General features: G+C 45.7%; 1 protein-coding gene across 1 annotated transcript in view; it reads right to left on the minus strand.

Moving 5' to 3' along the window:
• Nucleotides 1-13,746, minus strand: part of OSBP2 (oxysterol binding protein 2) — a gene marked incomplete at its 5' end in the record, with an annotated part of 159,673 nt that overhangs the window by 126,688 nt on the left and 19,239 nt on the right. The window contains one exon of the mRNA XM_080821621.1: nucleotides 935-1,143. Coding sequence (XP_080677747.1) covers nucleotides 935-1,143 — 209 coding nt within the window. The remainder of the gene's footprint in view (nucleotides 1-934; nucleotides 1,144-13,746) is intronic.

Genomic DNA, 13,746 nt, shown 5'->3' on the forward strand with positions numbered 1-13,746 from the left:
GTAAAAACAAGGAGGAAGCTTCTTATGTGCTGATAGGGAAAAAAAAATCCAAGATCTATTGCTAAATGGAAAGAAAGCAAGGTGGAAGACTGCATTTAGTTTAAAATAAGTACCAATTTTGGGGCGCCTGGGTGGGTCAGTTGGTTAAACGACTGCCTTCAGCTCAGGTCATGATCCTGGATCCCAGGATTGAGTCCCACATCAGGCTCCCTGCTCTTATGCTCTCTCTCTTTCATTCTCTCTCTCTCTCTCTCAAATAAATAAAATCTTTAAAAAAAATAAAATAAGTACCAATTTTAATATATATGTAAAAGACACAAGGTAGCTCTGGTTGCCTCCCGGGGGGATCACAGGGTGGGAGGTCAAGGGCAGGCTTTATTGCATGGACTTTTGAAACTGTTGACTTACAAATCATATAAAGACATTGCATATGAAGAAAGTGACCATATGAAAGTAAACAGTTACATGTCTTGCCCCGGATATCTGAGCTGGCCTTCCACCCAAGCACAGGCAGCAGCTCTGGCTAAATGGTTTTTCAATCTCTGTAACGGGCCTGGGGAAAAGTCTGGCCCCAGACCCAGGTGCACGATCCCACACTCCCACCCCTGCTCTGCCTCTGGCTCTCACGCACCACGGCATCTGAAGGGTCCGCTCAAGTCCAGGAACCAGACTTGTCCAAAGAAAGACACACACAGCCCTGCTCCCCACAAATATTTCTGTCCCAAGAACCGCCAGCCAACCTTGACCACCTGAGCCTCTCCTTGCTGAGGATATGTGGAACTAAAGGGGAAGGGTGAACGCATAGCTCCGCCTTCCAGGGTTGGTCTGGACTGGCCTGGGTCTCCTGGTCGCCACCACCCCCAAACGCTTTCAATGCCCACTCTCTCCAGACCCACGGCCCTGCGTGTATACCCGCTCACCAAGTGCTCACTACCTGAGTGGCTGCTCATCATGCGGACAGCCTTGGCCTTGGCCAGCTCCAGGGCGGTGATCCACTGCTGCCGCTCCACCTCCGAGCTGGCCTTGAGGTGGTAGGTCCTTGCCCCACTGGTCAGCACGATACCGCAAGAGTCCTCCGTGTCAAAGTGCGCGGTGGACAGGTTGATGGTGCCGCGGCAGGTGTGGGCCATTTCCCCCTGATTTCTGTAGGATGCAAGAGAAGGAATGGAGTGAGGCTCCCAAACTAAATAGCTCTAGACTGAAGAAAGCCTCAGGGCAAATCCTCAGACTCTCAAACCTTTGTCACTGGGGAGACCCTGGAGTTGGAGCTGGATGGGACTGACTGGAAGAGGCTCAGCTGGGTGGAGATGGCAGAGGGAGGAAAGGCCTGCATCAGGCCAACTGCAGGGGACACCTGCGGTGCGCTGAGCCCTTGCAGACACCAGGAAATGGAGAAGGGTGACCCTCTAGGGTCCTTCGAGGCAGTGTAGTCCTCTAACTCCACTCCAGCCTCCTCCCACCTGTAGTCTCAGAACCAGAGTTGGAGCAGGGGACACTCTGCCACCGAAAATGAGATTAGGGACCTGGAATCTCAGGAAATGAACTTGGAGGCACCCCCTAGCAGGAGTGAGCTGGAAACAGCAATGGCTGGCCTAATGCAGTGTGACCTCATGACGGGGACTGAGCCTTTCTTGGTTATAAGATTGTGGAGCTAATGGTACCAAATTAAGGGGAAGCAGAGGTGACCAAAGTGTGGGACATTTCCAGCTGTGATCAGTGTCTGAAAACGGAGAGCAACCATCATGACTGGATCTGCTTAACTCACCCCTTCACACACTCAATGGAAATTCAGCACCCTCACGACATCCCAAATCTCCTTCCACAGAGAGGGTTGGAAAAGGAGGAGCCATTGGTCAGCACGTAACACTGCCAACAACAGGAGCTCATTCGGTAATTCTGTGGCCCTTCATTCTCCTTCATGCTCCTTCATTCCCCCTGGCCATTCCTCATCTGTCACTTTCTTGGTTCTTCTACCAGTCCTATTTTCTTAAAGATTTACTTATTCATTTTTAGAGAGTGAGAGCATGCGCACAGCTGAGTTGCAGATGGGGCAGGGGGAGAGGGAGAAGAGAACCTCCAGCCGGCTTCCTGCTGAGCATGGAGCCCAACAAAGGGGCTGCCCATGGGCTGCCCTCGATGCCAGGCTCCATCTCACAACTCTGAGATCATGACCTGAGCCAAAATCAAGAGTCAGCTGCTTAACCCACTGAGGCGCCCCTCTTCTACCAATTTTAAAGTCAAATGACGTGACACTCAGTAAGACATTTGGCTTTCATGTGAATAGCGGTCGCCTTTTCCAATTCCCTCCCGCTTTGGTTACGTTCCCTAAAGAGGACATAGTTTATATCTGAGGAGAGGTCCAGTTTAAAGGTGCCGACATCTTCCACTTGAAGGAGACCCCTTCTAATTTACAAAACTAGAAAACTGGGCATGCCTGTTGGAAGCTTGCCCTTTTGGGTTCAAGGACTTTTAGGTTAGACCTATTTACGTATTAAACAGTCTAGTAATTAACCAAAAATGCCACTGTGGCTCAGCTCAAAAAGGAGAGGGACGTGAATATTCCAGACAGAGGGAACCGAAGAGGCAAACACCACGAGGCCAAGTGGAGTTTACAGCTTTCAGAGAACAGGAAAAAGTTCCGTGTGGCTGGAGCACTGAGAACAGCAGAGTGAATGAGAAAAAGATGACGCTGGTAAATTTTGTAGGAACCAAATGTAAATAAAGCCTTGCAGATTGTGCTAAGGATTTAGACTTTTATCTCAAAACTAAAACAGTGGGACTGCTGGGCCTCACATCAAGAAAGAAGCAGGTGTGTTCAAGAGTCACAGAAATTCCTATAGAAAATGGGGGAGGGACACCTGGGTGGCTCAGTGGGTTAAGCTGCTGCCTTCAGCTCAGGTCATGATCCTAGGGTCCTGGGATCAAGCCCCACATCGGGCTTTCTGCTCAGCAGGGAGCCTGCTTCCTTCTCTCTCTCTCTCTGCCTGCCTCTCTGCCTACTTGTGATCTCTGTCTGTCAAATAAATAAATAAAATCTTTAAAAAAAAAAAAAAAAGAAAGAAAGAAAGAAAAGAAAATGGGGGAATAGAAGTACCTGGAGTGAGATAGATATGGAAGCCTGGCCACTGTGTGGTATGAGGGCTGGGCTGGAAGTTATCCGGTGGCTATTGTATTGGATTACAACCCACTGACCAAAATAAATACCCTGAGTCCATGCTGAGGTAAGTATATAGTTGAAGGGATAGATGAATGGGCAAGAAGGGACAGATCTTCCTTAATAAAAGCAGATGTGATCATAGAAATAGAAAATCACTGAATGCAATGTGGGATTCTGGATTGCATTATAAAATTTTCAAAAAAGACATTAAAGAAAAACTTGTGAAATATGAATAAAGTCAGAGCTTTAGTTGATAGTATCATACAATGTTAATTTTCCACTTTTGACAATTGTACTTTGCTGAGATAAGATGTTAACGTTAGGGGAAGCTAGGTGACTGGTATATGAGAACTCTTTGTACTTGCAACTCTTCTGTAAGACCGGGTTTTTTTTTTTTTCTTTTCTTTTTCCTCTTGTTAGTAGTAGATCACCAGTTTATTATAAAAGTACACAACTCAGGAACAGACAAATGGAAGATACATAGGATAAGGTAGGGGAAATGCTACGGGGTTTCCATGTTTTCTGAACATATCACGTCCCCAGATGTCCACATGTTAACAACCTGGAAACTCTGTGACTTCAAAATTAAAAATAAAAATTTTTAATGGTGCCATTGCACTCTTCCCAGGACCATAGCTAATATGAAATCTTGTATCTGAAACTTGAATTCACTCGCCCTCAGGCTCAGTGATGGAGATATTCCCAAGGTCACTGAAGGACAGAAGCCCTAAACCACCCCCATAATGTCTGGTTCTGGACCAGGCTCCTCACAGAGTGAGGTGGAGGCCCTCCAAAAATCACTAGAGAAGGATAGGGTGGCTGGGCGATGGACAGTGGGGAGAGTATGTGCTATGGTGAGTGAATTGTGTAAGACTGATGATTCACAGACTTGGACCCCTGAAGCAAATAATACATTGTATGTTAATAAAAAATAAAATACAATAAAAATCACTAGAAAAAGAACAGTAGAGTGGTAGGTAAGTCTCAGGGAAGGAGGGAGAATCTCCCAATCAGGACAAACTGAAAATCTAAATTCAAAACCCATGAAGAAAATCAATGCTAACAAAGAAAACAACAAAGTCAAATGCTAAGCAGATAAATCACTTCACACAAAAATGGATCTATCAGAAAGATATTTTTAAATGAATATAAATAGGCTTAATATTCTCAAAGATAAATGTGTAACATCAATAAAGAGCAATACTTTGTGAAACAAAAGCTGGAAAAACAAAACAACAGGTAGACCTGAAAAAGTAACAGGAGATTTCAGCAAATGAAAATATAGCAGATAAACTTTACCAGTCACCCAGCATCCACATCGAAATTTAGCCTTAACTCTTTGTAACTAGAGTTAATTTTCATTAAAAGACTTAAGGAGATTAATTCTTCAGTTTTAGTTTTCTGCGTTATTGTCTCTACACATGTGAATTTAGGAATTAAAGGTGCATTAAAACCATCAAGGTCCAATACATTTGCTTGTCTTGGAATTTAACTCTGTTCTTTTTTCTTTAAATGTTTTGTGGTCAATCCATTCTCCACCAGTAGCCTGTTTTTTGTCCTGTTACTCAGTTTTTTAAAATTTCACTTTGGGAAATTTTCAGTTTTAATTTCAAAGTAGGTCCCAAAGGGTCTAAAATTCAGGGACATTTCTTAAAATTCATGCTATTTTCTGGGAGTAGTGCACCTACCCATGTTGCCTGTAAAAGTTTTTGTTTCTCCCACTGTGAGTTCTGGCTGAGGCAACCCCCTCTATGAGAGTTGACCTTCTAGGGCCACCCAGCAGCCCAGATGGTAGAAAAGTTAAGCCCCACTCATGGCACACTGTGAACTTGGGTTTGCCAGCTGCACTGGCAACTCCTGTCCTACCCACCCTGGGAGGGGAGCTTTGGAGGTGTGCAAAAACCCCAAACCATCTATTGTCATTGAGCCCTGGGCATCTTCAGTGCCTCAAGACAAACTAGGCCGTGTTCTAGGGCCTGCCATTTATGTCAGAGCCCATATCCAGAGCACGTGATCATTTCTCTTCTGCCAGTTTTTAAAAGAAACTCGTTCTGTGGCATTACTTTACATTTGGTGGACATTTCAAGCACTTAGAACAAGTAGAGACAAACTATGGAACACCTGCAATAAACTTAACTGTAAGAGAGGTTAACTACAACTAACATCATTCTAAGTAAGTCACACTGACTCTCAACCAAATAATATTCATCCAGTTCTTAGGGCCAATATCCTCAGCAGAGATGAGAATATGACAGCAGCTATCAGAACTTGGAAGCCTCTAATAGTTAATGTTAGCACTTTGGCTAGTGGCTAACCCAACCCACCTATATTGAGTACAAACCTTATGCACCAACTCAGAGTCCCTAAACCACTTCTCTCATCGCTCTTGGTACCTCATTTGGCTTGAGTCACCACTCCATTTCTGGGCTTGGAAGGGATGCTGAGTGTCAGAGTATGGGATCTGGCTTCCTGACTGGCCATCAAGAGACTGGATTTTTGCAACCCACTAAGGAGAAGAGGTTAGCACCCCACAGGCTAAACAATGACCAGTGGAAAACGGGAAATAGATGGGAAGGTAAATTCTCCTGATTTTTGCCCCTCAGGGGACCTTTCCAAAGTATATTTTATCCTTGCAAACCTTCTGGAAAAGTTGGTGAGCTCAGAGAACATGAGTAGTCTCTGTGACTACAGTTTGCTATGAAGTGGGGGCCATCCCATTAAAGTCTCACATCACATTGCATCTTCCCCTGGTCTTTCTTCACCTTTTTGCCTCCACATCACCAAGGCTCATCTTGCTGAGTCCCCAACCTACCAGTAGGAGGGACTGACACTAAACCTCCATGGCATGACCCACTCCTTGGGAACCACAAGAAGCCACCAACCAGATTAGACCACTTTCACCTTGGCGGGGGTGCAGGCGGTTGAGATATTTTTCCTTAATGGAATCAACGTGTTTTCTGGTAATAGGGTTGCCTTCGGCAGCACTACAGTCCACAGTTATCGAATCCTCACTTGCTGGCCTGGATTCTCATATGACACAACCTCAGACCGAGTCACCTATTTCAACCAAGGCAGTGAACCAATGACTCCAGACTGGAGTTTGCTGATCTCCCTGGGAAACCCTGTTGTCACTCAGGAGCCACCAGCCTGACAGAAGAATGGAATGGCTTGTTGGAAGGGTCAGCTGGGGCATCTACTGAGGAGATGTATTATGTGTTTGAGTGTCTATCCTCCAGGATGAAGCGTATGTCTTGAACTGACAACTGATATCTGGGGCCATATCCTGTATGATTACAGAAGGTGGGTCCGGGAGTGGCCCTGCTCACCATTGCACACGATGACCTCTGGCAGAGTTTGTGCTTCCCATCAGCTGGGCTCAGCTGGGTCAGAGGTTCTCCTTCCAGGGAAAGGGGAAACACAACACAATAAGGCTTCCATTCAATTGGAAGCTGACGCTACTCCCCGGCCACTTTCTGCTCCTCGGGACAGTGACCAACAGACCAAAAAGGGAGTGACAGTACTGCTAGGGTTACTGATGCTAACTGCTGTGGAGAGTGAGGTTAGTGGCACATATGGGGATAGGAGGGGAATGTCTGGAATCACGTTGGGAGGATTCCCTGGGGACTCTCTCAGTATTACCATGTCTGCTAATGGTTATGAACGGGCAAAGCAACAAGGAACTCAGAGCCCTCAGGACAAACGCCACAGACCAGCCAAAGTGCTAGCAGAGAGTGAAGAGTTTCTAGAACAGGTGGTGGAGGAGGAAGATCACGAATATCAGTTATAGTGTCAGGACAGACTCAGCAGCAGCAAATGGGCTTGTCTCACAGCCTTCTTGCTTCCGTCTTCTGGGGAATCCCAGCTGGCCACCCGGAAGGGGACGCTGTCTCTGGCTGGACTTGCACCTCCCCTCCCAGGGAAGGGGTAAAGATGTCTTCGTTCTCTCAGGAGAATGGAGGTCCCCACATCGTAGGAGGAGAGCTGACACCATGGGAGGGCATGAGTGGACCTGAGTAGCGCAAGGTGTGGAGCATATTGGACACAAACCTTGTGCACCTTCTCAGATTCCCTCGACCACCTCCTTCTCTGTCTCTCTCTGTCGGTACCTCATCTTTGCCCAATTGTCCCTTCACCTCTGTCTTTCGTGAAATGCCACAGTGGGGAATGGGAGGTGAAAGCAGAGGGGGCAGATAAAGTCCCCCTCCACTCTTCCTTCTGCAGACTTCTCAGGGGTATGTTTTCTCCTTGCATATCTTCCGGAGAAGTCCATGTGCCAGACCTGCTGTGTCTCTCTGCAGCTCACTATGGTGTGACACCCATCCTCCCACTTTCTGTTTCCGCCTCTCTGCCCTGGGATTGCATCTCTCACACAAAGTGTCCCCTCTTGGGGCGCTTGGGTGGCTCAGTTGATTAAGCATCTGCCTTTGGCTTTAATAGCTATCCTGGGGTCCTGGGATTGAGCCCCACATTGGGCTGGCTCCCTGCTCAGCAAGGAGCCTGCTTCTCCCTCTGCCCCTTCCCCCACTCATGTGCAGGCTCAGGCGGGTTCTCCCCCTTCTCTCTCTCTCTCTCTAAGGTAAATAAATCAATCTTTTTTTTTTTTTTAAAGTATCAGCTCTTTAATCCTTGCCTTGGGCTATGTTTTCTAGAGGACCTTCATAAAAAAAAATGTCCATAGGCAAAAAAAAATTGACAAGCCACATATTTGAATCCAAACCCATTGAAAGACAAAAGATACTGATCTGGAGCAAAGCACTTAGCCTTGTGTGTGACTTTCATTCAATGCTAGCTCAAGCTGAGTCTGATTCATTGGCAAATTCCACTCCAATCTTCCAAATCCAAATTCAGCAAGTACTTCCTATCGGTCACTATATATAGGAATTGTGCTAGAAACTGGAGAGGGGGTAAATATAAAGATAAATAAAACACATTTTCTGGCCTCAAAGAACATTCTGTCTTGTGAGAGAGACAGGCCTGTAAATGGCAAGCTACTATTTAATAGGCAGAGGAAAATAAATTCAAAATGGAGTATTCACGTTATGAAAATTCAATGAGTTGCAGCCTTATAATTTACCTACTTTTCTGCATGTATGTTACACACATGCAGTATATTGTGTGTATATTGTCAATAAAAAGTTTGCTTTAAAAACAAACTCAAGGGGTGCCTGGTGGCTCAGTCGTTAAGGGTCTACCATCAGCTCAGGTCATGATTCCAGAGTCCTGGGATCGAGCCCCACATCAGGCTCCCTGCTCAGCCAGAAGCCTGCTTCTCCCTCTCCCACTCCACCTGCTTGTGTTCCTTCTCTCGCTGTGTCTCTGTTGAATAAATAAATAAAGTCTTAAAAAAAAAAAAAACCTCAAAATGGAAGAATAGGTTGCCAGTGGTAGGAGCTCAGGAGACAGAATGACCCTCTCTGTCCTAGAGGGATCAAGGAGGTACACAGGTGCAGAATTTCAAACGGTGAGGGAACTCTGCCCAGGCAAAGGCTAGAAGGAGAACTAAACCAACCCAGAGCAGTGGTGTGGGCATGTGTGGCTCTGGGAAAGCCCAGAAGAGAAGGTCCAGACATGGCCTGGCTTGATGATGGGTGTTAAAAGTTAAACTGTGTCCCCCAGGAAGATACGTTGAAGTCCTCACCCCCGTTACCAGCAAATGTAAACTTCTTTGGAAATATGGTCTTTAAAGATACAATCAGGTTAAGATGAGGTCCTTAGGGCAGGCCATAATCCAGTACTGGACTGGTGTCCTTCTAAGGGGAGGAAGAAAGACACAGAGACACAGGGCAGTAGGGAGGGACGTGATACATCTACAAACCAAGGAACACCTAGGGTCCCTGGCAAACATCAGAAGTGAGCCAGGCCTGGAACCACACCTCCCCTAGAAGATTCAGAGAGAGCATGGCCCTGTTAAGCCCTTCTTTTTGGACTTCTAGCCTCCAGAACTGTGAGAAAATTAATTTCTACTGTTTGAAGCCACCTAGCTGATGGGGTTTTCTTACAGAATTCCTAGGACACTAACATGATGTTTGAACAAGTGAGCGCAGGAACGGCCTTTTAGAAGCTTCCATGCAGCTGAGCTGGTTTCTTTCTATGCATCAACCTTGGGGGTGGATTTCAGCCTTCCACACAGGCCCCACCTAGAACATTCAGGAGCCCATATGGCTCCTCTTGTTTCTGGAGCAGCCCTGCCTCAGAACTACCCATCACAGCTCAGAGCTCTCTCTTTGTCCTATTCCACCAGGGGGAGAGCACCCAGCATGTTCTTGAGCAAAGATTCCAGGATTCAGGTTCCACCAAGGACGTGCATTAAGACTTAAATGTGGAAGCAGGTTAGGAGGGAAATGAGCAGAAGAAAAGTGATCCACTGGGGTGGCAGGAGCTGTGACAGAGGAAGCGGGCTTTCATCGCCATCAGCTTCCTGATTCCGTGGCTCCCTACAGCAGCATCAGCCGCCTCCCAGGTGAACTAGTGAGAGTCTGGGGTCCCGCGATGCTCATGACCTTCAGCTCACAGCTGTTCCTCTAGCCCTCCCGGGGACTAGGAAGCTACCTCACCCCAGACAGCACAACCTTTCAGCTAACCCTAGCCAGGGGCGTTTCTGGTATGCACAGCTGAGTCCTGGTCAAGGCACCTTCCCAGAGCCTACATCATCTCAGAATGAATACCTGTGACCGCAAAACAAGCTTTGACGTGTGCTCTTTGGGATCTGTGGCTACCGAGGCACGCACAGGCCAATCTCACGCGTTTGCAGACGGCTTTTTTTTGTTTTGTTTTGTTCTGTTTTGTTTTGCAAAGTTTTTAGAATCTGGATCTAGAGATGCAAAATGTATAGCTAACAACCCAGTTAGAAATAAGCAAAAAATGTGAGCAGATACTTCAAAAAAGAGGGTCTCCAAATGGCTAAAGAACGTATGAAAACGTGCTCAATCTCATTGAAGTCGTCAGTAAGCATACATGTGATTCAGCAGTAAACCAGTGATCAGTAAACATACGATCCCACCATTCCACTCCTCTAGGCTTCCCTGTTAGGGATGTATGTATATGTACGGTTTATCAAAAGACACGTACTGGAATGTCTGCAGTACTCTTCCTAAAAGCCCCAAACTGCACCACCAGGCGTGTCCATTCACGCCAGAATGGATAAACAACGGTGATTTGGTTTATCCGTGCGGTGGCTCATCCAGACGGTGGAGTATTACAAAGCCCTGAGAATAAATGCGTGACAACTACACAAACAGCCTGGAAACACCTCTCACATACAATGCTGAGCAGAAGAAGCCGGACACAAAGAAAACATATTGTGTGAGTCTACTTAGACAAAGCAAGTTAACAGGCAAAACTAAGCACCGGGGCAAGGAGTCAAGGCAGCAGGTCCCCTTGGGGAGCGATGACTGGAGGGGACACAGTGGGGAGGCTTCTGGGGGGGTGCGGGGGGGGCGCTGGTCCTGTTTTATTTCTTCAGCAGGAGCAACGGCTTGTCACTGTGTTCATTTGGGGAACATTCTCTGAGCTGTACACTTATTTGCCACTTGTCTGTGCGTATCAAACTTCATTAAAACTACCTCTTTTTTTTTTTTGCTTAAGATATGCAGAACTGGGGTTCTGTTGTTCTTGACTAAGAACCTGCTAGCACAGGTGGATGGCGGCCACAGAAGGGATGTGAGAGGGCAGACAGGACAGTGAAGAAGGTCGTACAAGAGACACAGGCAGGAGAAATCGGATCTTCTACCTCTCAGGCCACAGGGATGCAGTTAGGACTCTTTCAGGTCTAAGTAATAAAGTTCAGCTGATTCATTCAGCTGAGGGCTGCCTCATCACACATGGATGAGCCACTTGAGATGTGGTGGGAAAGGCAGGAATGTTACCTCCCTGTTCCAGATGCAGAGGCCGAGAGGCTTGGCTCTGTAGGCAGCTCACAGCAGGTCCCAAAGGGGACCAGGCCACTAGAGCCAGGCCCACCCACCCACCTGCAGCCCTGCCTCTTACCCCCAGGGGTGCATGGACCAAAGATGGTTAGATAGCGCCATCCAGAAAATGCTCCATACGGCAGCTGTCAGAAATGGCCAAACAGAAACATCTCCTGGGCAGATGAGACTGTCACCCTGAGACCTGACACCGTTTCGCTTTGCTTCTGGCCTCTTTTCCATTTAAAGCTTCCCTTGAGAAATGTTAAATAAATGCTGTTACACACTCTACGGGAAGGACATTTCTAATGTAATTTTTTAAATAAAAGCGGAGACTTGGGAGCCGTTCTCCAGTTACTGAAATTCACGTCACTCTGAGTTTACGCAGATGGAGGATGACACACAGTAATTGACAAAGGCCAGCACACTTACCCATACAACTCACACCCAGACAGTGCTTCACTCTCCATGGGAGACTGTCACAAACATGATTCCTTTACTCCTCCCAAGAACCAAGAAAAGTGGGCAAAGCAGACATTGATTTGTTCAGCAAATATTCAGTATATTGCAAACGGCAGGCACCTGCAGGAGGGAATTAGCCTCATTTTGCAGCCAAGAAAGTGGAGGAGCCCAGGAAAAGGTAAATCATGCACCCCTGTCCATAAGACTGATAAACAATAAAGCCAGGCTGGAGCTGGGTTTCTCTGCCACCAGCACAGGGCTCTTTCCCTGGAGAATACTGGTGCCTCCCTCCAGAAAATGCTTTATCTGGTCATTGCTTCTATTTGGCGCTTGTAAGTGAGAGCGAAAGTTCCGCGAGTCACAGAACTGGCCTCTTTCTCTCTTTCTCTTTTTCTAAAACTTCATTCTGAATCTGTCAATATGCTGCACGAAACCCCTTCGACCACTCTTCATTTTCTGCAGGAAAAAGTCCTTGCTCCTGGATAAGACTTACCAGCTCTTCCTGAATAGAAATCTCCTGTTTCTCCTGCCTGTGTCTCTTGTACGACTATCTTCACTATCCTCTCTGCCCTCTGATATTCCTTCTGTGACTGCTGTCCACCTGTGCTGGCAGGTTCTTAGACAAAAACAACAGAAACCCAGCTCCTGATACTTTAACCAAAAAAGAAGGTATTTACTGGAAGGATCTTCAGGAGCTCATAGGATTCGTGGAAAGGCAGGAGGACAGAGCTCACAGAGTGGGGAGAGAACAAGGCAGGCTGGGCGGCCAGATCCATGACCCAAAGTCATGTTCTGGAGAGGACATTGCTGCCTGGGCACAGGGTGGTGATGCTCCTTGGCTCTGCTAGTCATTGCTGCCTCCACTGCCATGAAAGAATCCCCCAACCCCTGCTCTTTTAAATGTCAAGTTTGAATGAAGTTTTATATATAAGGTGGTACAACATTTTTCAAGGGCTGAAAGCAAAGAATCGTCAACCCAGAATCCAGTGCAAATATCCCCTAGGAATGATGGAAATATTAAGGACATTCTGAAATGAAGGAAAACAAAGAGAATTTGTCACCAGAAGACCTACTCTAAAAGAATGGCGAAAGACAGCTTCTCTAAAAAGAAAGGAAATGATAAAAAGAAAGAATCTTAGAACATCAGGAAGGAGAAAGAACATGATAAACGAAAATATGGGTTAAGACAATAGATGTTTCTTCACTTGGGTTTTCTGATTTATGTTTGATGGTTGAAGTGAAAATTTAGATATGGTTCTACATGTATACAGAGGGAAATTTAAGACTATATCATCCTATAAATGGGGGCAGGTAAAGGAACTTCCAGGGAAGTAAATGTTCTATACTTCATTGAAACTGGTTAAATGACACCAGCAGATATGATAAGTCATGTATACATAATGTAATATATGGAGAGACCACTAAAAAAGTTAACCAAAGAGATACACTCAAAAACACTGTAGAATTAAATACAGTTACCAGATGACCCAGCAATTCCACTCCCAGATATAGAGCCAAGAGAAATGAAAACGTATGTCCACACAAAAACTTGTACACAAACTTTTACAACAGCATTACGCATAACAGGTAGAAATAGCCCAGATATCCACCAGTAGATGAATGAATAACTACAACAAAAATTGGTGTATTATATAGTGGAATCATATTCATACAATGGAATATTATTTAGCCATTAAAAGGAACAAAGTACTGGTCTATGCTACAACTTGGATGAACCTTGAACACTATGCTAAGTGAAAGAAGCCAGTCACAAAATTCCAAACATTGTATGATTTCATCCATGTGAAAGTCCATGATAGGGAAATATATAGAGGCAGAAGTTATATGAGTGGTCACTTAGGGCTGGGGAAGATTTGGGGGTAAGGATGGCAGAGTAGTGATAGCTAAAGGGTATGGGGTTTCTTTTGGAGGTCATGCAAATGTTCTAAAATTGACCATGATGATTACACATACCCACGAATACATTAAAAAGTTGTATACTTTAAGTGGATGACTTCCACAGTATATTAATCATACCCCAAAATTTAGAAGAAGAATAACAACTGCAATACATTGAAAGGCATCAAGTCAAGAAGTACATAATGATACCAAAAATTAAGTCATTACTAACCCTGGAGAGATGCTAGAAGTTCATTTCATTTGTCTGGTAACCGGTGAATAAAGGAAAGCATGGAATATTTTTCCTACCATTTCCATATTAGG

Source organism: Martes martes (assembly GCF_963455335.1).
Source record: "Martes martes genome assembly, chromosome: 13".
Lineage (NCBI taxonomy): Eukaryota > Metazoa > Chordata > Mammalia > Carnivora > Mustelidae > Martes > Martes martes.